General features: G+C 46.0%; 1 protein-coding gene across 1 annotated transcript; it reads left to right on the forward strand.

The window, feature by feature from the left end:
• Positions 1-452: 452 nt before the first annotated feature.
• Positions 453-21,465, forward strand: Sptssb (serine palmitoyltransferase small subunit B). Its single transcript, XM_070022817.1, has 3 exons — positions 453-535; positions 6,711-6,841; positions 20,761-21,465. Exon 3 carries the CDS (start codon positions 20,794-20,796, stop codon positions 21,022-21,024), a length of 231 nt encoding a protein of 76 aa, XP_069878918.1. The 5' UTR covers positions 453-535; positions 6,711-6,841; positions 20,761-20,793; the 3' UTR covers positions 21,025-21,465.
• The last annotated feature ends 2,838 nt before the right edge of the window (positions 21,466-24,303 follow it).

A 24,303-nucleotide genomic window follows, 5' to 3' on the forward strand; every position in this document is an offset into this window, starting at 1 on the left:
GCTCCTGACCATCGCGAGGGGCGGGCACCCCCTCCTCCGCGCCTCTCCTCTCCATCTCTCATCCGCCCCCCTCCGCCCCCCATCCCTGTCTGGCCTCTCTCCATCCCGCCCCCCCCATCCCGGCCTCGGCCCCGGGGCTTTGCTGCAGCCGCCCGCGGTGACACCGCTGCCTCCCGGCGCTGCGCCCCGCGCCGTGGCGCCCCAGCCTCGGGCACGGCACCCCCGCCCCCCTCAACCCTTTCCCGCGAGGCTGCACCCGGGGAGCGGAGGGGAAGCTCCTCGCTGCCTCCCGGGAGGACCGGCGTCCCCGGGCGGGGGCCGGGCGGGGGCGCGCTGCCCGCCGTGTCCTCGGACGGAGTCGCCCGCACCGCGCGAGTTTGCGTAAGAGTGTTTTCCTCTTGTCAATCATTAATCCCCGGAATCAGCCCGGCGGAGTTGGAGTCTTAGCCTCCGAGCCGAGGGCGGGGCCCGAACACCCAACCCTGGGAGCCAAGGAGGCGGCCGCGCAGAGCGCAGAGGCAGCGGGCAGCGCGCGGTAAGTCGGGCGGCCGGCGGCGGGTGGCGCGCCCTCCCCGGGTACCGGGGGCGCCGGGTGCCAGCGGCAGCCCTGGGCGGTGTTCCCCCCTACATTGCGGTTTCCAGCCTGGAGGTGGGTTCCCCTCTGCCGGGGCGGTTACTACGCGGGAAGCTGAGAGGTTTCATCCGACTCAAACTTCATGCCCCGCCGGGGGGCGGGGAGAGGCCTCCTCGCCTCCATCCTTCACCTCCGTGCGGCTCCTCGCCAGCCGTGCAAGGAAATCTCTGGGGGCGAGTGTTTGATCCCGCCTTAAATACGTTATTCTTATATATTATACTGTTACACTTGGGGTTTTGTTTTGTGGTGGTGGTGTTGGGTTGATTTTGGGGGTTTTGGGGGGGGGAGGGTGTTGCTGCCCTATAAGCTAACTTTGGGCTGTAACACCCACAAACCAACTTCCAAAAGAGTACACATTTCCAACGAAGACATGGACATATGATCATTGAGGACAGTGCATTTTCTCAAAAGTGACTGTATTCGCGAGTTGTCCCTAACCCTGCCGGGGTTGGAAGGAGGAAGGGGAGGATGGACAGAGATGGGCCTGGGACAGCAGCCACGCTCTGCGTTTGTTTCACCTCCAGTAGCATTCCACTGGTTTTCAGTTCCTAGAAGACCCCTACGCAGGCTCAAATAAACAGCCGAGGAATTGATCAGTGTGACTCTCGACCCCCCCTCCCTCCCCCCCATCTAAATGAATTCATCAGGGAAGCAGGCAATGTGGATTTTCTAAAAGATTTTTGTGGTGCGCTAGTTGTTTGGAATTATACAAAACTTAAGAGGCACGGTTATTATTTTTTTTTGCTAGAAAACTTTAAAAATGTGCACATAAAACTACTGAAGGTTGAATCACTTGATTTTCACATCTGAATTATTCCTATGCTTATTCAAATGGCCGTCACACGGATGGCTTTGTATGTGTACGTTCAGCCACTTGGAAATAGATACAGCTAGACCAACAACGGACAACTTGGTTCTGAAAAGCACTGTCCTGGTTGTTCAAATGATTTGTATACAAGTAAGCAATGAGAACAGTTTAAGAATGGTTTGGGAAGCCAAATGCATGGGTATTGAAATTTGTCTGCTAGGTATGAAGCAGAATGTCATTTAGTGTTCCATACCATTCTTTGTTTTTGTGCTGTTACTGGGAATTGAACTCGGGACCCTTTGCTTTTTCCTGTTGAAGTCTGGGTATTCTACCACTTGAGCCACAGCTCCACATCTGGATTTTTGGTGTTTCCTTGGAAATAAGAATCTCAGGGTTTTTTCTGCCTGGGATAATTTTGCACCGAGATCCTCAGATCTCAGCCTCCTGAGTAGCTAGGATGACAGGTGTGAGTTACCGGTGCCTAGCTCCATGGCTTTTCTTCACCTGCTGGTTCTAAGTTTGGAAGTATCTTGTTTAAAAAAAAAAAAGTATCCCTTATAATTTTGTTATTTTATCTACAAAGTCAGCATAAAAACTATTTTACTATCAAGTATACAGGTAAACGCTTTACAAAAGCTGTCCAAAAAGTACTCTTTGAATAGTAGTATAAAAACCTCTGCAAACCTATTTCTTATAACATCCTGGTTTAAAAAGAAAGAAAGAAAGAAAACTGTGCATCTTATTGTGAGAGAAGATGCAGAGGAGAAAATACTTGTTCAAGACTTTCACTGCATGTCGGTAGGAGCAGCTGATGTTTATGAGAGTTGAGTCACAAGCCACCTCTCCACCTGCCTCTGACTTAGCTCTGGCCCGGCCTGGAATGTGTTTCACTGTGGGACTCAGGCCCACTCCAGAGCCCCAGAGCAATGGGCCAGCCCAGGGATGGCAGGTGCTGGGAAGAGCTAGCTGTGAACCCGGAGGCTTTCCCACTATCGTCTCCCTCCTCCTGCAGCAAGTGAACTCTGCAACAAAAAGCCAAGCCGGACGCTGGTGGCTCACGCCGGCAATCCTAGCTACTCAGGAGGCTGAGATCCGAGGACTGTGGTTCAAAGCCACTCCAGACAGAAAAACCCATCAGACTCTCCCAAAAGCCAAAAGTGGAGCTGTGGCTCAAGCACCAACCTTGAGCAAGAAAGCTAAGGGGCAGCGCTCAGAGGCTGAGTTCAATCCCCAGTACCAGCCCCCCAAAACACCTTGAGGTGGGGGGAGGGAATCTCTTTGGCATGTTTAAATTCCCTGTACCACAGCCAGGCACGTTCCCCAAGGACCATCACTGAGATAGGAGTAAGAGCAACATGGGTGTGGACGCCTGTATGAGTGGCAAGCACTCACACACCTCACGCACCCTGCTTCTCAGTGTGTGGAAACGATCGCGGTGGCATCAGCGCAGTCCCAGAGGCTGGGTGGTCAGCAACGGTCCGTAAGACTGGACCCATGCATTTGTTCTGTTCCTCCCGGTCTTGAGGCTGATGTTCGTCCAGCATCCGGATGGATCTAGTCAGGATCTTACTCAGGTCCTCTGGCCGGTAGCCCAGTGCACCCACCTTGAGCTTGGTCCCCTTGGCTCCCACAGAAATCCGGCCTCCGTGGTTGACCCAATGGGAAGATTAAATGTTTAATGTCCCACCATTCCGTTTGTGACTTAAGTGCATGTAGAAAAAAATGCTCATGGTTATTATTATCATCACCATTGGTTTCTGGAGACAGAATCATGCTCTAGAGCTCAGGCTGCTCATGAAATACCCTAGCTCGCTTAGAGAAATTACTATTTAATACTGCGTTTATCAGGACTAATCATTTGATTTATTCCTCAGGTGGGTATTGAAAGTCTGCACTATTCCAGGACACTTTTAGGCCCTAGATAAACACATCAGGCAGGAGAATCCTGCTTCTTACAAAGCTTAAATGCCAGCACAGCTGTCAGGCATTTGTCACCATAATATAATATAATGAAATACAATATAATATAATGATGAGTGAACACTCACCATTTGAGGAGTTAAGAGCTCCCATGGGACATAAACGAGAAGAGAGTGAGAAACAAATTTATATTGTAGTATCCAGTTCTCTAAGGATACAATGCAAATTCCATCCACACCCCTGGCCCCGATGACTCAGAGATAAGGTGGGGTGATCTCCAGGTGCTCACGAATGCTCCTCTTCCATTTGGACAAGGTGAACTCTCAGTGCTTCCTCCGTGAAGGGATTATTCTTATATTCCCCTCCACAAGAGGTACATGTAGGTAAGAGAAACACACAACTCAACACCTGTACTAAAGAATTCCCAGCTTCCATCCCCGCTGCCACTGGGGAACAAGAATCGGCAGCGGGCTGATGGGCCTCCCTGGCTCCCCTTCCTGTGCATTCTTGTCGTCTTCCAAAGGCCTGTGTGTACACCCAGTGGAGATCCACTTGCCACCATGTACCCATTTTGAAGGAGGATTGGAAGAGGAGGAAGTTGAGAAAAGGAAAAAAAGTAAGGCCTGGCTGGAAGGTAAAGGAGGAACAAATCTTTCAGAACTACAGGGAGTGAGCAGAACATGAAACCCCACATACCCACCAGAGGGAAAACCAAAAAAAAAGTAACCCCAGTGCCACCCCACCAGAATTCCAATGGGGTTCACCTGGTTTAAGAAGCACCCCCAGGAGGCCTTGTGCTAATAAAACGCAGTGGGAATGGCAGCTGGCCCAGAATGGAGCTTTTAGATAATGGCTTGAAAGGAACCGGGGCTGGATTTTGTGACAAAGGGAACATTTATTTCAAGCTTAAAGGAGAAGCATTTAAGAGTGTAGGGAAAAAATAGAAATAAGTTGTTTAAAAAAAAGAGAGAGACCTCCCCGCCCCAGTTGTAATGGAGTATTCGAATTTTCATTCACTTACCCAACAAATTTTAATTAAGCAACTAATAACTAAGTGCCTTCTGTGGTGAAGGGGTAAGACAAAAGTGATCTTACTTCAAAAGCCTTGGTAACTAGTGATTATGTAATAATATCTCTCGCTGAGAATTAGCTGAAGAACACAGGAATAAAGACAGAACTTGCTGACCTGCCATCTTGGTTCTGACACCCTTCTGTGCCCCTGAGTACCCAGCCCTTTGCTGCCTGGACTCTTGCTGTGCTGTGGGGGGTGTTTGCTTACTTGTGTCTCCTTTCAGAAAGCGCAAGAAGAGCCACCATGCCAGTGTTAACTGGAGTTTCTATCACTCCTACATTCTTGCTCAGTTGCATGGTTGCCTGGCTGGCTGGCTGGGTGATGGGCCAGTTTATGGTCAAAAGTCTTTGTATAAAGATGCCTCCTGGCATATGTATGTTCTGAAGTTGTTAGCTCCCTATCTGTAATCTCAACTACTGGGGAAGTTGAGTCCCGAAAAATCACAGTTCCAGACCAACCCTGGCAGAAAAATCCATAAGACTCCATCTCAACAGAAGAAGCTAGGCTTGGTGGTATGCACCTGTCATCCAGCTACAATGGGAAGTGAGAAATAGGTGGATGGCAGTCCACTGAAGTGATGGCACTTCCTAGACAGGAAGTGACACCCTATCAAAGCAGTAGAGCGCCTGCCAAGCACTACTTGGTCCCAATGTCAAACCCTAGAACCACACACACACACACACACACACACACACACACACACACACACACACACACACACACACACACATACACACACACACCACAAAGTATACTCTATATTTTTTGGGGGTGGGGGTCCGGTGGTGGGGCCTGAACTCTGAGCCTGGTCACTGTCCCTCAGCTCTTCAGCTCAAGGCTAGCACTCTACCACTTGAGCCACAGTGCCACTTTCGGCTTTTTTCTTTTTGCTTATGTGATGCTGGGGAATCGAACCCAGGGCCTCAGGCATGCAAGGCAAGCGCTCTACCACTGAGCCACCTTCCCAGCCCTATACTCTGTATTTTATATGAAACTTTGGGACAACTTAAATTTTTCCCAGTGCCTCAGTGTTCATTTGTTAAACAGTGTTTCTATAACAATGTTAAGTGACTTGAATAAGGAAATACAAAGTTCTGGCACATAAATTTCTCAGTAAATATCTATTATTATCATCATCCACATCACCACTACCACCATCATCATAATCAATATAGAATACGAGTTCTTGGGTTGACAGTTTGCTATTCAAGGACCCCATGCTTGCTCTTGGAGCTGCATTGTGGAATCATTGTCGGTAATCTTCAACTGAACTTACCACACGGCATTCAACAGCTGAGACGAGATTACAAAATGTAGGGATAAATTTAAGCACCGTATGTTTTATTTTAAGTTTTAGCAAAGGTTTATTTTAGTATGCAAGGGTTAAAGTAGGGAAAAAGAGAAAGAAAATTTTCCTATTTCTAGGTAGGAAACAGGAAGTAAAAGACTTCCTAAGAGCCATATGGAAGTAGAAAATATAAGGAAAAAGAAAGGGGGAAAAAATCCTCAGGATGGTATGTATTTTTGTTTTCTTGTTTCCTTGCTTGTTTGTTCTGATCTTTTCTCCTTTTCTTTTTTTTTTTTTTTTGGTGCTGATCCTAGGGCTTGAACTCTGGGCCTGGACATTGTCCCTGAGCTCTTTTGCTCAAGGGAAGCTAGTACCCTACCACTCAAACCACAGTGCCACATCCAGCTTTTTGATGGTTAATTGGAGATAAGAGTCTTACAGACCCTCCTTCCCAGCTGGCCTCAAATTGTGATCCTCAGATCTCAGGTTCCTAAGTAGCTAGGATTACAGGAATGAGCCACCAGCATCCAGATCCCCTAAACAAATTTTATGCACAAAGATTTACCTGATATGTTTTTCCTTTAACCTCCTATAGTGATAAACTGAGACTGGTTAAACTTAAGTAATAGTTCTTAAAAACAAAAATCTCATCCAGAAATCCGTTCTGTGAAACCCACAAGAGGCAGGGTCCTCTGTCAGAATTTGAGGGGAAGGCTCAGAGCCCATCCTCTTACTAAAGCCTTTTCCCCTCAGTGCACGGTCCCATGGTACCATTTAATCCTGAGGAAGGAGATCGTTGGGAAATCACTCATCAATAGCACGTTATAAAATAGTGACCTTCTCTGAACACAGAGTAAAACAACCCCGGCTTGCGCCTCGCGTTCATAACCCATCCAAATGGTTTGCTGACATTTTATAGGAGAGAGCATTGATTTTGGAAGTTTGCAGCCATCTTTGGGTGTATTTACTTCAAATGTTGGTTTCACAGATAAAGAAACAGTAAACCAAAGACAAGAGGTCACCTACATACGCGCACTCGGAGAAGGACAAGGACAGGGAGGAGGACAAGGAGGAGGAAGAGGAAGGCAGTGGAGCACCACACTTGCACCACCTGGGCAGGTAACTTTCTGTAATTGCATCACCCACAGAGCCTTTCGAAAACTGACTCTTCGGGTTGTAACGTTCCATCTTTATTTAACAAGAGAAACTTCCAGCTCTTTCTCCAGTGACTAAACCAGGTCTGCAACGGCAATAAAGGGGAGAAAAGGGAGGGAAATGTGACAATTAGCTATGGTTACTGGGTCTTGGACAAGGGGTGTTACTCAGATATTACAGTCTCCTTTGAAACGTATACAGCACAATGTTCTTCTGTGCAGTCCTCCTCTCCTCGCCCAATCATGGCCTCCAGGTCAAGAGCCCTTGGGCTAGGAGATGCAAATCCCATGGCCAGCATCAAGGCCAGAATAGCACAGCACCAGCTGCTGCCTTATTCATGGTCCACTGGCTAAAGGCTGCTCTGTTTCCCCATCCTTCATCTTTTATTTAAGTGGAACAGCATCGTATCCTGAAGACCGCTGGCACAGAGAGGAGTGGAGGTTTTCAAGAGCATTTAATTGACCAGGTGGGACACATGAAGAGAAAAACAGGATGAAAGTGAAAGCATTCTCTTCCCAAAAAATGTTAATGAAAGTGAGGCTGGTCCATATTCATTACAGGATGCTCATCAATTATTATGATGGAAAGGAAGGCAAGGGAAGAGAAGGGGGAAGAGAGGAGGGATGGAGGAAGAAAAGGAAGGAGGAGAGGAAGGAAAGAAGGAAAGAAGAAAGGGAGGGAGGGAGGGAGGGAGGGAGGAAGGAAAGAGAAAACTAAATTTACATTGAATAATCAAGTTAAGGGAGAGCACCAGACCCTGAGTTCTAGCTCTGGTACTTTTGCGTGGGAACGCACATGCCTACACACACACACACACACACACACACACACACACACACACAGATCCTTCTTTGAAAGAGGGACATGGACATACTTCTGATATCTATCATCTACCCTACTATAGTATGTTCACCTCGCTATATTCATCTATTGGGAAACACTCTTCTGCTATTCTTTCTTACATATCAAGCCTTGCATTATTTGAAGACAGGGTAGAACATTTTCATCTCATCCAGCTTAACTCTATAGTCAAAGGGCTTGCAAAACTCAGTCGGTTCAAATATATACATATATTTCACTAGCTCAGTTGTCATGAGCCTCCTCCATGTTTAGTTAGCATCATCAAAGTTCTTGGGACATGAACGATGGTTGGCTAGTTCAAAGAGAGGAACCCGTTGAAGCTCAGCATCCCCTGCAGTGTCCTGGAACCCAGGGCCAATTATGTCCACACCCGTTCTCCCCAGGGAAAAGAGGATGTGCTAAACGTGCCACCAGATTCTGTCCCCACCCCCTCTCTTTAGTTTTCATATATTATTTTAGTAACTCGATTCTAAGTAGAAGATGATAAGAGCCAAAGATAATTCCATTGTATAAAAGCAAACGCATGTTTTAGCTTCATTCCATAAGCTCCTTTATCTTCCCCTGTCATCTGCTCACTCCACACCCCAGCCCTGAAACCTTTTGGCTGGAATGCCGCAGTGCCACCAACAATCCAGCAGGCCTCTGTCTCTGACCTGCAGAACGGGCTGGCTGAGCACCTCCATCACACGCTCTCTGTCTCCATGGCTCGTGGGTCAGCCTGACCCTCCAACTCATCTTTCTAAAGCAGTAACGACTCTGCCCCAGAATCAGGTCATCGAGCGAGAGGCAGAAGGCTTTCCTCTTATTGTCAGGATGTGTGTAAAAGTTCAATATTGCTGCTCTCAGAAAAAAAAATGTTTTTAAATCACTGAATCACCAGTATGATCAAAAGAAAGGAGAAATCAGAGAGGAAAAATAGGAGGGGAGAGAGAAGGAGAGGGAGGAGACCAGTAAGCAAAACCAAAGAGGAACTAATAAACATAAAAAAGAAAGAAAGAAAGAAGATACAAAGAAAAGACAGAGCACACTGGGAGATGCTATTGGAAAGACTTGGGCTGACAGATACCTAAACATCCAGATTTTTTTTTCTGGGTGAGAGAAATTGGGGAGTAAGGACTCAGTAGCTGAGCCCTTCCCTGTAATCCTAGCTACTCAAGAGGCTGACATCTGAGGATCACAGTTCAAAGCCAGCCTCAGCAGGAAAGTCCATGAGAAACTTAGCTCCAATTAACCACCAGAAAATGAGAACTGGGGCGGTGGCTCAAAGTAGTAGAGCACTAGCCTTAAGGAAAAGTGCTCAGGGACAGCACCCACCCAGGCCCTGAGTTCAAATCCTAGGACCAACAACCACAACAACAAAAATCAATATTACACCTCACCCTTAAATTGTTCCCCAGGGAAAGTGTCCTGTTCCTAATCAGATATAGTAATAACTGGTGATCAATGAGATAAAGGCTTGGGTTTTTTTTTTTTTCATAGTCAGACTTTAGCTGCAAAGAAGAATTAGAAAGCTCAAGACACAAAGAACAAGCAATGGCTCCTTTCCCAAACTGCAGGGTAGCTGACAGGAGAGAAAGAAGGGAACACTCTTGTGAGGGGAGGCAGGGGCTCTGCGGGAAAAGGGCTCATGATGAGGGAGCACAAGCTTTCACCCTGTGGCTGTTTGTCCCACATCCCTGATCCAGGTGTTGGGGGCCCATCAACCCTCTTCTCAAAGGCAGAGAAGGGACCGTAGGCCATATATTCGGAGGCCATAGATGCTCTGTTATAAGCCGAATATCCTCTGTAAAAACCAGACAAGGAGAAGTGACTAGAAGTTCACTGATGCAAAAAATAATAACAAACCTACACATGCCAACTGTGCTGTCAGAAGGTTCTTTGGAGTTGGGCCAATCTAGAATTTTCCTCTTGTATCCTGGCTCTGAACTAGAAAAGACTCCCAGTTTGCAGCTCACAGCTGGTATTAGAAGGCCTTTGGCCATGCTTGGTTACAGATGCTGTGTCCTGGCAGTTCTGCTAGGCCAGAGCAAGGACCCAGCCCCAGACACCATGACTTCTCCTGACTTTGCAAACACGAGCCTTCAGACTATCTCACAGATATCTTTTTGTAAATTTTCAGTCCTTTGGAATTTGTGGGATTAGGTGTTGACCTCCACATTATTTTTTCAAATTGTGGTTAGAAACGGAACAACCACGAAATTTACCATTGTAAACCATTTTGTGAGGGTACGGTTCAGTAGAGTTAAAGACATTCGTGTGGTTGTGCAAGCAATCTAGAGCTTTATCAGTGAGAAGAGCAGAAACTATGTCCTCATTAAACAACCAAGTCACAGTTTCCTCGGCCCAGCCCTGGTAATACTAGCTCTCTGTTTCCCTGGGTTAGCTGCTCTAATAGCTCTCACGAAGAACACAGTATTCGTCTTTTATGAGTGGTTTACTTCACCTAAGTAACAAAATTCACCTTTGAGACATACATCAGATCTCCTTCCGTGAGGCTAAATAATATTACAGGTGCATACTACTTTTTGCTTATTGATTGGTTGCTAACAGGAATTTTGGATTGCTTGTGCATTTTGACTACTATAATTAACACTACTATGATTATGGGAATTCACTTAGTGGCTTTTTTTTTTTGTCAGTCATGGGGTCTGAACTCTTGGCCTGGGCACTGTCCCTCAGCTCTTCAGCTCAAGGCTAGCGCTCTACCACTTGAGCCACACCTCTATTACCAGCTTTTCACTGATTGATAGGAAATAAGAGTCACACAGGCTTTTCTTCCCTAGCTAGCTTTAAACCAAGACCCTCAGATCTCAGCCTCCTGAGTGACTAGGATTACAATGATGAGCCACCCATGCCTGGCTAAATACTTTCTTTTAATAGCTATACAACGGTGAGATTAAACTCATCCATAGTCAGTATCCCACAAAGCACTATGACATTTCTCATTAAAATCAAATTCAAAATTTTCTCCTCCAGTTTCAATCTTTCCTGGGGAGTGTGTCAGGGTGTGGTAAAACAAAACAAAGTAAAAACTGCTTTGCAGTCACAGTTACTCAACCCCAAGCCATGTTGCCCAAGATCTGGTCTCTATTGTTCTGCTTTTGTTAAAGTCAAGAACAATTAGAAACATTAGGATGCGCTCCAACATCCCCGAAACACTGTACCAACAACAACTTGCTACATTGTGGCTACAAGTTTTTTTCCTTTGGAATATCATTTCAGTCACCTTTTGGGGGTGGGGGGGTGCTGGTCCTGGGGCTTGAACTCAAGGCCTGAGTGCTGTCCCTCTACTACTTGAGCCACAGTGCCACATCCAGCTTTTTTGGGGGGGGGGAGTTTATTAGAGATAAGAATCTCATGGACTTTCCTGCCTGGTCTGGCTTTGAACCTCAATCCTCAACTCTCAGCCTCTGAGTAGCTTAGATAACAGGTGTGAGCCACCAGTACCTGGCTTAGAGTAAGTCCCTTGCCTAAAAGCAATACAATGGAATGCTTTGTCCCTTCCTCTCTGGGGACTCTGTGGAATTACCGAACTCATCATGAGTGGACCAAGAAAATTCCTTCATTGCTTCTAAGTGGAGTTCCTTTTCTTCTTTTGCTTTAGTTCATCATAAACTTTTTGAGGTGTCTTTATTTTTTTAGCTCACGCTAAAACTTGGATTTCCAAATCATACTTACGAGTCTGACTGATGGTATACACTTCACCAGCACCATGGGAAGCTGGCTGCCAAAGGAAATCTGAGACAGAAAGCCAGCTGCCAAACAGATGTTAAGCAAGCATGAAACTTTATGTGGGGCACTGGGCACATTAAGGGCACACCCAGAAAAAACGAGAGCCAGGTATTCAGAAAGCCAGTGGGCGATGACATCTAGTTCTTGAGCAGCTGCAGTAGGAAATGGTGCCATGCAGACTGAAACCATGTGCAGACCTCTGATGCAATAAGAAACCCATGTCTACATCTCTGTGGATGAAACTGCTTCTGTGAGCCGGGAACTTAGGCCCTGAGATGAGAACCACCAGGAAAGAGGGTCCAGCGCAGACCCACAGGCCAGTGGCTGGAGCCCTCCCCAAGACACAACCAACCATGTCTTCCATGGGATCTGGTTGTAAGGTTGCATGCAGCTTACTGAGCAAACAGACATAAAGGCTGCACTTTTCCCTAGAAAACATATAAACCCTCCTAGCGCTGGCAAAAAAAGAAAAAATCCTAATAGGGCATTCCTCAAAGAGTCTTGGAGGCAGTATTTTAGGAAGGTCTTACAAACAGTAAAGGTTTCACCAATCTACAGGTAATAGGAACCAGTGCTGCTTTTACCCTGAGCAGAACCTGACTAGCACTGCTAAAGATCCGGACCACCCAACCTCTCACTTCTTACTCTATCCCTCAGATGGCCTGAGTTATTAAGTTACTAGCTATCTTCCTTCTGCTGGACAGTCTGCCAAATAATGTTATTTTAGGACTATCCCCAAAATACAAGGTAAAATATATAAATGGAAGGGGAAAAGAGAGGAGAGGGGAAGAGAGGGGAGGGGAGGGGAGGGAAGGGGAATTCAGGACTCTGAATATTCCCAGCCTGAGATTTTTTGATTTCCATTAGAACCACTTTCCTGCCTGCTATTCTTAAATTATTAGTCACCTAAAACAAACACATGCAAAAAGCCATTTTAATGGGCTTTAAGTCCGCTTCACCAGGGTCTCTTATTCCCCGAAGAGTCCATGAACTTTTAACAGTATGAGAAACTAAAAAAGCTTTTGTTACTTTTTGTTGATGTTGTTGTTTTCAGTAACTCTAGCTCCCTTCCATCCTTGGACAGGACAGCTGGTTGTGAGTGTGCAGATGATGCTCTCAGTTCATTATGAGTACACAAGCCCTCGCACAGGCCCCACAAGAGGCTGGGGAAATGTTAAGTAGGCCCAAGTGTGATGTTTTTTCCATGTTAGTCAGCTGGCCACTAACCAGTCACCAGACAGACACTGAGTGTCAGGGTGAACATCACATATCCTCAATACCCAAAGACCCGTGCCACAACCCATTCATTGTCTGATGAAGAAATGGTGCATGTGTTGCAATGTTGATGAAGTGTGACACATGGCAAGAGGCAGTGTATTTTATTTGGCAGGGAGGAGGGTCTTGTGAGAATGTTTCTTAGATAAGAGGAGATATCAGCTACATCAGGAATGTAAACAGGATTTGATCTCTCAGAGAAAGAGCGTAAGACAGTAGGAAAGAAAAGACCATGAACCAAAAATATCAAGGCTTTTAGGCCAGGCATGGTAACTCATGCTAGGATTAAAGTCCTAGCTCTTCAAGAGACTGAAATCAAGAGGCTCTCAGTTCCAAGCATATCAACGGAAAATGCTGGGTTGTTTATTATCCTAGTTACAATGGGAAGCATGGCTAGGAGAACTGAGGTTCAGGATTTCAGGAGGTGGGAGGAGCAGGAGAGGGTGGGGGGGGGGGGTAGGGGGAATGAGACTCTATTTCAAAAATAACCAGAGCCTACTCAGGAGCCTGAGAGCTGAGATCACATTCCAAGCCAGCCCAAGCAGGAAAGTCCGTGAGACTCTTACCACAAATGACAGGGTAAATTAGACTGTGCCAGAGAGCCATGCAGACATCCAGGTACAGAAAACAAAGAAAGGTTTATTTGCCAAGAAAGAGGCCAGCAAGACCCCTTCTCACAAGGGAGAAGGGAGAAGAAGCACTGGCTATTGTCTGAGGTGACCTATATAACCTAGGAGGTTTAGGAGGGGCTAGAAAGGGCTAGGAGGCAGAGACCCTGGTGTGGACATGTGGGCCAGGAGCTTCATCATGGAGGACTAGGATTTATGGCTGCTGTCCAAATAGTAGATAAGGGTCCTGCAACTGCCCAGACCTGAAGGTCACTCTAAGGGGCTCTTCTGCTTTATATGGTGGTAGCTGCCCCAGAGCAGTGCCATCCCAAGGTAAAGGGGCTGGAGGCTGATTATTTACTGCTTACTACATGGGCCTAGTGTTGCCTAGGAAGGGAGCGTGCTAAGCTGTGGAGAAGGGAAGGAGTGAACTAAGCTATAGGAAGGAAGCTCATTTCACTAACAACCAATGAACCCCAAAAGCTGGAAATGAACCTGTGGCTCAAGTGGTAGAGTGCTAGCTTTGAGCAAAAAGGCTCAGGGACAATGCCCAGACCCTGAGTTCAAGCCTCATTACTGACATAACAACAATAATAATTAATAATATTAACCAGAGGAAAATTGACTAGAAATGTGTCTCAGGCGGCAGACCACCTGCCTAGCAGGCAGAGGGCCTGAGTTCAGTGCCTTCTAAGAGAAAAAAAATTAGGATAGAAGCTTTAGAATCAGTGGCATTTAGTAGAAGGATTAGCAGCTGAAGCTGAGAAGTGGAGAGATCTGATCATACAGGGTGGGAAATGAACGCTTCATCTTGTAAGAAATGGAGGGGAAGGACTTCATTGGTCTGAGCTTCCTACAGCACAGAGTGGCAAAGTCCTCTGCAAAGAGGGACAGAGCTGGTCCAGGCTTTTGCTCATTGTTTGTGTTGGGTTTTTACTGGTTTGGTCTGGTTGGGTTTGGTTTGGGGCAGTGGAGAACTACAGAGCTATGTGTTCGTGTTCATTTTGCCCAGTCTTAAATTACCTGGGATTCATCTTTCCTTGCCATTGCCTAACTCACTAGAACTCACCGAATTCACTAGAACATGCCTAACTCCCATGGAACTTTCTGGGTGCTCAGTATGCTTTTCTCACAGAGTTTCACCCTTCCCGATGCAAAGCCGCAGGCTCATATGAATGAACACATGTGCCCTCATACTAGCAACACATGTGTCCTCATACTAGGTTCTCATCCCTCCAGGCCCACACAAAGTGCCCCTCCTGAGTAATGACAGCGTAAATCCAGTTGTATCCCTTAGTCTCATAGAGAAAACTTCATCTGCTGCCCCTCTGAGCCTCAACTAGTGAGAGAAAGCTCTTGACCTGTTGGCTAACAAGCAGTCAGTGACGTCACTCACTGCTCTCCACCCGATTCTGGAAGATCCTCTCAAAGGACTTGTGTGTCCCAGGTGCTTTTGGCCATCCCCGTGCCTGGATTCCTCCATTCAGTCTAGATTCTGTCTAGGAGACGGTCTCTCTCTGATCTTATACTTCAAATTAGCCTTCTCTGTCTCTCTTCCCTGAGCCCAGGAAAACTGCCCTTTGAGTCTGCCCTCCACACTCCCTGACTTCTCTTCTGTGTAAAATGAGCTTGCTCAACCGTAGCCTTATTGATTTCAGAGCCTTAGGTCTTGCCAGTTTCCGGTATGCCCAGCCATGAACCTGCATTCAGATTCTCAATTGTAGAACGGGGATGTGAGCTAGAAGCTCAGTGAGAAGTCTTGTACAAGGAGACGCTGGGGAACTGAGGCAGAGGGGTCCCATGACCTTACCTGTGCCTTCCTGGCCAGCTCCTGGGCCTGTCTGGGATCTTCAGGTGATTCCCTCCCTGAGAAGAACGTGGAAAATCATTTCTTCTCTTCCGGTGTCAGTTCACAGCATAGTTCCCAATGGATCCACCAACTTGAACTTAGTTTGGCAAACTGATCTAGTGTCGACCAATTTAATATGAATTCAGCGTTACCCCTGAAGCACAGCGCTTTTCTTTGCAGTCCATCCAGATGATGGCATTCTGTGGTTGGAAATGTATACTGCTCATCTGATCATCACTGGCCATGACTGCTTGCCTGTCTCAGTCTCTTCACCTGTCCAATGGAGGTCATTTTCTGTACCAGGCAGGGTTGCAGCAAGGAATCAGGGAGGCACGGGTGCTTGGAACTTGGTGTGGAAGAAGTGTTCAGTCACCTGGTTTTTGTAAGACATTGGCCGCAGAACATCGAGTGCTATTGCAGCAGATCGACAGCTATGTTCATTAGGTAAATGGATGCAGAAGAGAAAGCAGTGTCCTGCAGCAGGTTCTGTCTTCTGCCTGTGTGTTTCTTTCATGTCACCACCCATGGCCCTGCTTCCTACCATGGCTGTTGCACTCAGGGGTTCAACTCTCCAGCTCAAATCTGAGGCGACCCAAATATTTAGTCTAGCATCACCACTTGAGTACCTTGGAGTCAAAGGCTTACCTGTAACAGTGGCATCCAGGGTACTCCACCATGAAGACAGGCCAGGCTACTTTAACAGGCACAACCTTGTTAAAAATCAACTGAGTTTTTGTTTTTGTTTTTGTTTTTTTGCCATCAGCGGATGGTTTACAACTGTAATTCTAGCTACTCAGGAGGCTGAGATATGAGGATTGTGGTTCAAAGCCAGCCCAAGCAGGAATGTCAGTGAGACTCTTATCTCCAATGACCCAGCAAAATGCTAGAAGTAGAGCTGTGGCTCAAGTGGTAGAGTGCTAGCCTTGAGCAAAAACATCTCAGGGACAGCACCCAGGTCGCAAGTTCAAGCCCCAGGATGGCCCCAAAACAAAAACAAAATCTAATGAGAGAGTTTTTTTGCTTTTTTAAAAAAATTGTCAAGGTGATGTACAAGGGGTTACACTAACTTAAGTAAGGTTAAAAGTACATTTCTTATCAAACTTGTTACCTCCTCCCTCATTTTTCTCCTACTTTCCTCTCCCTCTAATGAGTTTTAAAAGTCAAGTTTAGAGGAACTATTTTTACAAAAGAAACCCTATTCTCACTCTTGTTCCACTTAACCAGTCATCTTTTCAAAGCACGTGACATGAAAACAGGAAAAATTGAAGTATGCTTGAATAAAGCAAACATGTCACGTTCTTTGTTTAGCTTGCTGGGGACCTGAATTAATGCCACACTGCCTTGTGAGAATGCAAGGCTAGGTTACCTGCAGGCAGCTGCTTCATGGGATGATCTGTCATCATATTCCACCTTCTCCCCCAATGCGGCGTTATCTTTTCTCAGTCTCCTTTAGCATTTTCCCATGATCCCTTGCCCACCTAGCATACTGTCTGTTTTCACCTGGTCAGAAGAGGATTTCCTGCTCTCAGTGCCTTTTGGGAAAGTCTTTCTAAGTCCATTACCATTCAGAAGCAAAATGAATTTGTTAATGAATGAATGAATTCCCTTACCCACATCAGTCATCAAATTGTTTAAAGTATTATTTTTAATTAGGTATGTTGTCCCATCGTGGGTATAAAATGGATTTACCAGGATGGAGAAGAAACACATTACCTAAGTAACTACAGAACCTTAAAATACTGCATGTTCTATAATAGATATAGCAGATGGCTTTCCAATAATAACCAACCCTCTCTCTCCTTACCTTTTCATAATAAGAAACAGCGAATAAACAACCTTCAAATTCACTTCTCACCAGTAAAGGGGGACAAAAAATGAACCAAGGAGAGGGAGCAATCAATGTGCTTTCTGTGGACCAACTGAGACTTGATGAGATTAAAGTGACAAAACAATATACACACTTTTCACCTGCCACAATTGGCTATTCAGAGGGCTGTGGGAAAGGTTGTACAAATTGTGCAAATAACAACATGACACATCTTAACTTACTACTTAAGTTGTAAATGTGTGGAGGTAGATTTAAGCTTTCCAGGCAGTTTTGAGCTTGCTGTGAGGTGAGGTCTCATTGTGCCTCTGTTTGGTATAATGTGTGTGAGTGTGACTTTTATCTCTCTCTCTCTCTTTTTTTTCAGATTTATGGATTGGTTAGGTTCCAGTGGTTTAAATAATGAGTATTAGGGCTGAGAAGGTGGCTCAGTGGTAGAGTGCTTGCCCAGCATGCATGAAGCCCTGGGTTCGATTCCTCAGCATCACATAAGCAGAAAAACTCAGAGGTGGTGCTGTGGTTCAAGTGGTAGAACACCAGCCTTGAGCAAAAGAAGCTCAGGAACAGTATCCAGGCCCTGAGTTCAAGCCCCAGGACTGACAAAAAAAATCAAAAAAATAATAATGAATATTGATTATCATACAGTATCTCTGGCTCAGGAATCAGAATACGACTGGACTTGGAATATGGCTGGATGCCTCCAGCCCTGGATCTCTGACAGAGCCATCTGGACTTCATGAGAGTTAATTTTAGAAGGAAAAGCAAGGGCCAGGAGATTAATTAGGGCACTTTAAAAAAAAACTACACCATAGAGAGGAAAAGTCAATGATATTTCTAAAGTAGCAGCATTATCTCATTTATAAGACTGAAAAGAATACTAAGAATATTTTAAATACATTCTCAGCCACAGCAGATTCTGAGTAAATAACACTCCTGGGAAGACTTTTCTGAAGTGAACCGTCTCCAACACCACTGTCTGCTTGTCTTTGAATGCTACCTGTGCTACCCGCTGAATGCTCCCCGCCCCCACCCGCCCCCCTGCACCAGGACCCTGGTTTGCAGGCTAAAGACAAAGCAGCCCAGGTGACTCTCCTACCTGCTCCTGTCCTAACGCTGATCTTAGCTTTAGCTTCTTGAGATCCCGGTGCTCTCTGCCTCAGCATCCCTCCCCTCCTCCCCCTGCAGCCTCTGATTGCACCCCTCCTAATCTCTAATCTCTCCAACTCTCACCCTAATCCCGGCCTTCCTCCTGGCCCCCCCACTTCCCATTTCACCTAGTAAACTTAATCCTTAATCCTTTCTGGATCTTATCTCTTCCTCAGAGATAGCTCGTTCTGGTTCTTTGCCAAGGCCCTTTTTGGCTGTGCACTTCTCCTTCAGGACAGTTACCCTGGTGGATCTCCTGACTGTGTGATTACATTGTGCGATTAGGATCTGACTTCCCCACACTTCCTAAGGGAGGGGCTGACTGTGTGTGAGGTGGTGCAACCTGACATCACCCCAAACTCTCCAGGTGAGTTTACAGCCTCCACACTCACCTGTTACCTGGCACTGATCCCACTTCTGGATCGTTAGGAGGTTAGCTATCATGGGTACCCAGAATGAAGAGTTTTAGAAACATAGTCCTCTAGCAGGATAGCCGAAATCTCCCACAGTGAAACTCCTAATTTTCACCATCAGAGTCTGGGAAATCTTGGTGGGTGGAACAGCCCTCCCCCGGTGAAGTTCGGTGAATGTTTGCAGTGTTAGGAGGTGAGCGCTTTAGGGGGTGACCGGGTCATGGGCACGTCTCTTCTGCGAATGCAATAAGGTTCTGATGAAGGAGGGTTCTTACAGCGCTCGGTCTCTTTGTCCCTCCGTCCTCTCTGCCATATAAGGACAGGGACCTCAGGGTGCCATCTTGGACTGAGAGAGAGGCCCTTACCAGACACCAAACCCAGTGGCATCTTGATCTGGAACTGTCGAGTTCCACACCTGGAGGAAGGAAATAGATGTTTCTATTCTTTCTAGGTTACCCAGCCTTGGGCACATTGTGGTAGCTGCACACATTCCTCCTCTGCCGCACGTTTCTCTCTAGGCCTCTCCCTATTCTCCCTGGCTCCCCGGTCTTCAGTCAGCATGGGGAGAAAGAAAGACCACAGAAGGAGCTATCTCTAAAAGCTCACACAGTCTTTTAGTAATTTACTTGGTCTTGTGACACGGGGTCTCCCTATGTAGCTCAGGCTAGCCTTGAACTCACCGTGTGGCCCAAACTGCCCCCCCCACCCCTTCCTCTTCCCTCCCCGCCAAGCTCTCCGGTGCTGGCGTAAAAGGGAGCCCCCATAGCTGGCTCCAGCCAATCCCCTTGGCTTCTCAGAAAGACAGAAGAAGACAAACTCTTCAGAGGAAAGTAAAAAATGCTTCCCTTTTGTATGACTTACTCCTCAGGATTTTCCTGGCCTGTATTAAGGACCTGGTTGTGATGACTTCCCTTTTTTTTTGTTTTGTTTTGTTTTGTAGAAATGTTTCCTGTCCAAAGTTGTCTGTTGTTGTCAAAGCCAGGCTTAATGAAAGACCTCTTCGGACTCACAACTGACCCCCTTGACACCCCTCCCCATGTCTACATGGGAACTGTCTAAGAAATCATAGGAGCAATTCTTTCTGAAAAGTTTTGCTTGGCCTTAAATCTGTGATTTTATTTTTATTTTTTTGCCAGTCCTGGGGCTTGAACTCTGGGCCTGGGCACTGTCCCTGAGCTTCTTTTGCTCAAGGCTAGCACTCTACCAGTTGAGCCACAGCACCACTTCTGGCTCTTTCTGTGTAGGTGGTGATGAGGAATTAAACCCAGAGCTTCATGCATGCTAAGTGAGCGCTCTACCACTGAGCCAACCTCCCAGCCCCAACTGTGATCCTTTCTGAAGATGAAGGAAATGTGTGTACATGATTTTCAGAAGTTCTGTACCTGCTCTCCCCCTCCCCCAAAGCCAAGGGACTACACGAAGGTATGCTTTGGCTTGTCATTGGCTTGGGGAAAGTCTCCAACCCCACTCACACATTCAGTGCATCCCTAGAAGGATGCACGAGACTCAACCCATTTTATTCACCACTAAGATTTCTATCCACCCATATGCAAGAAGACGCATATGGGTAAAACCTGGAGAAGCATACATGTGACTCTCCCAGGGGGGGAGAGACAACCAGATTCCCTGCTAACAGATGTCCAGTACTGCACACACAGCCCCCGCCAACAGTGGTCCCAATACGATTTTTCCATTTTTATTACACTCATACGTAGAAACCCTACTTCCTGCTTTTCAAGCACCTAATCTTTTCCTGAACTTTCGTATCTGGTACTCGACCATGTGTTGCTGGTCTCCCACAGGGTAGTGGATTACATGCAGTTCATTTACAATACTTTATCACATGCCATGTGTATATGGGTTGTACCTATGCAACCTATGTGGCACCACATCGGTGTAGCACTTTTGCTCAAGGAAGCCCATTGGAGACTCAGCCCCTGAGATGTCAACTGATGCTGGAGACCCAGTCGTAATTCTTTGCTTAGTAATCAGTAAAGCTTTAAAGCTACAGCTGGAGCGAGCTGTTGTTGTTTGGAACTGATGAATAGGAATAATCTCATCCATGCTCTCTCCCCACCTTTGACAGGTATTTAACCAATTGAGAGTATGCAACATCAAGACCAGTCTGTATTTGGTTCCTTAATTTCCTTTGCTTCTCTTTTCTTCTTGAACAGACGAGACTCCCTGAAGCTGCAAGGCACTTGAGCATGGGTTTCAGGCGGGTGAAGGAATACCTGGCATGGCTCTATTTCCAGTACCAGATCATCAGTTGCTGCGAGGTGATGGAGCCCTGGGAGCGGTCTATGTTCAATACCATCTTGTTTACCATCGTCGCCATGGTAGTGTACACTGCCTATGTCTTCATTCCCATCCACATTCGCCTCGCCTGGGAATTTTTCTCCAGAATCTTTGGCTGTCACAATGCAGTTGCCAGCTGATCTCACGTGCACCCTGCCAGGCGGCCTTGCCTGTTTGTGTTGCTCCGCCACGTGCTCCCTCCCCTCTGCATTCCCTGTACACACTGAGGGCACACCTGTGGCTCCAGGCAGTCTCTCTAGTTTCTTTTGCACATGCTATCTTGTGCCTCGGGCCATGGAAAAAATTGTAATGACTTTACTTCACCTTCCATACCCTTTCGATCCAAATCTATGCCTTTAGATTGCTTTGCGAATCAGGATGGGTTCCAAAGAAGAATCTTCTGGAAAATGGGTTCCTGAGAAACCTACCAGGTTCATATTTAAAGTGCTCCCTGATACCTGCTCTCTGCTCAAGGGTGTAGTACCAGGAACTGTTTCTTTGGAGGTGTCTGTCGAAAGTCTCCTACTCTTGTTTACAATATATAATATAAGGTGTGAATAAATTATATGAATCCTCCCTTCCCCCGAATGTCTTATTTTTCTATTAAACGGCTAATCTCTAAAATTGCTAGAGGCAATACTTTTCTTTCAGGTCTGCTTCATGGGATATTTCAAATGCTTCTAAGGTCTGGTTTTATAAGAGTTTGACATCAACAATGTTGATTTTACATAAGTAAGTAATAGTATAAGGCATAATCATTTTAAGTGCCAGAAACATAATATAATCCAAGTATATGCAGATATTGTGACTTTTGATGTGACTTTACCTTGGATGATTCTGGGAGGAAATGAGAAATGGGTTATAGGAAGAAAAGCTAGCAAATAGGCTGGAAGTAAAATTCTCCCAGCAGTAACTCAGTAGTTCCAGTTAAGTGCTTTGATAGAAGAAAGAAGACTCACTAAACATCCTTCAAAGTGTTTATCTTAAAGGCAAATAGAGCTTGTTAATTATACCATTGAATCAGATACCAAAGACCCATCGTTGCCTCCTAGTAAATATTTCTGTTGACCTTTTGGTAGGTAAAATATAAACAGGTTTTGGACAGTCTTTCCACTTTTACATTAGGGAAATAAACTCCCAGGACAGCCGCCAAAGAAGATGTTTGACACTCAAATTAATTGCCAATTAGCTTGTCTGAAATAAACTGTTTTGAAGGAAAAGAAATATCTGAGTATGTATTTGCTGATTTTTCCAAAATAAAATGAAGATGCATTGTATAAGGAAGAGATCCACTTTGGCTTTGCTTTGTTGTTTGCATTGCACTGTCACGGTGGGTACACAAGGCATACCCAACCTATGTCTTACTAAACCCAGTGGCAACCGATCTCAATGTGATAGAGCGAAAAGAACATCATCCAAGATGCTTCTCTATCCCGGACGGACATGTTTCACAATGTTGAAGCAGGTCTGAAGGTCTCCCCCTGACAAGGAAGCAGTCTGGACCATAGAAAAGTTGCATTTCTTGCTCAAGGCCAAGTAGCTAACAGCAGTACAGCGCTCACAAACACCCCAGGCCATGAGCATATTCACCACAGAGAAGCCAACATAAAAGTTAATGGGATGGGATCACCAACATGTTAGAAAGTAGAATTTCACCGGTGGCACCGGTGGCTCACGCCTTCAACCCTAGCTACTCAGGAGGCTGAGATCTGAGGAGCGCAGTTCAAAGCCAGCCAGGGCAGGAAAGTCCTTGAGACTCTTTTTTTTTTTTTTTTTTTTTTTTTTTGAGACTCTTATCTACAATGAACCACCAGAAGACTGGAAGTGGTGCTTTGGTTCAAGCTGTAGAGTGCTAGCCTTGAGCTTAAGAGCTGAGGAACAGCTCCCAGGCCCAGAGTTCAAGCCCCCCATGATTGACAGAAAAATAAAAATAAATTTAAAAAAAGAGAGGTGGTCTGAGTAGAACAACACAGAAGATGCCGTTCAGGTCCTGCACTGATAGGTCAGCCACCCAAAGTGTCCAACAGGTAAAGTAGCCAGAGCCTCAGTTCTCAAATCCTAACCTTCAGGACCCATGGCTTCCACCTTATCCCACAGCAACCAGCAGGAGAGGGAGGGAGAAGAGACACACCCCGTGTGTTCTGACTGCTTTGCTGGCACCCTACACCAGCAACCCAGGTGATGCTTCTGGAAGCAAGAGTGGGCTTGTGCTACCATGCGCTCATCTTGTGAAAGCTCCCTCGGGATGGGCTGATGCATGACTGAAGTACTTCTTACACTTCCAGGCCTCCGACAGGGACAGAGCAACTGGAACTTGTATGGACTGACTCACATACAGGGCAAGACTTAAAGTGTCTGTGTAAACAAGCAGGGGAAGGTTCTGAGAGACAGTGGCCCTCCCTTGTATTCTCTTGATGCATTTGATTTGCTCCAGCAAACTCTACACAGACTGATGGCGATGTAGATGGCTAAGTGGTTGTCTTTTTAGAGATCTGTGACTCTTTCGTTCCTCAAGGCTTAGACCACTGGTTCTTGCCTCTTACATTGGAAGAATCATCTGGAAGCCTTCTTAACTACCAATGATTGACACCCCCACACACACCTAGAAAAAAATAAAACTGCAATGTTTGGGGGAGGAGGTTTTCTAACATGGTAGTTTATAAAGCTCCTGGATGATTCTAGTATCAGCCAAGACTGAGAAATCACTTTCTTAGGCTGACAGATGAAGCTGGGCCTTCTGCTTCCTGAGCCGGGTCCTCTGACCGCACCTAAGAGGAGGTCAGGCCTCACTGGCTCCCTAGATACAGTGTGTATGATAGCCACGGGGAGGGGGGAGAGAATTAATGGATGGATGGATGGATGGATGGATGGATGGATGGATGGATAGATGATAGATAGATAGTTCACCACTGTTTTTATCAGGGTGTCTCTACCTCTAAGCTTGGAGATACAGAAAAATACTGTGACATTAATTGCAAGAAAAATCAAAGAAGTTACATTTTTGGAATCACAACCATGAAGTCACAAGGTTCGACAAATTCTGTGTTTGTGTACAAAACAGGAAACACATTTGCCTTCCTTGTTGTCAATCACCTAGCAGGACCTAAGAGATGACTTTCCAAGAAAAGGACATGGAGATATGTTCAGAGAGCTTCTAGAACCCTGGAACAGGCATCATGAAACTGGCTTGGCTCGTCAACAAGAAGGCCTCAGATGGGGTGGGTGAATCCACCAAACCTGGCCTTCAGGTCATACAGCATGGTAGTCTAATGCAAGATCCTTAAGTCAAAACTCTGACTATTTAACATGTATCTGGGCTTTCAATGATCATCTTATGCATATCCAAACACATTTGATTTTAGAAACACACAAATGAAGCCCACCTTGCAAACATTGTTCTTTGTCTCATTAGCTCCTTT

This window comes from Dipodomys merriami, unplaced genomic scaffold (genome assembly GCF_024711535.1).
Source record: "Dipodomys merriami isolate MVZ:Mamm:240054 unplaced genomic scaffold, mDipMer1.0.p SCAF_154, whole genome shotgun sequence".
Classification (NCBI taxonomy): Eukaryota; Metazoa; Chordata; class Mammalia; order Rodentia; family Heteromyidae; genus Dipodomys; species Dipodomys merriami.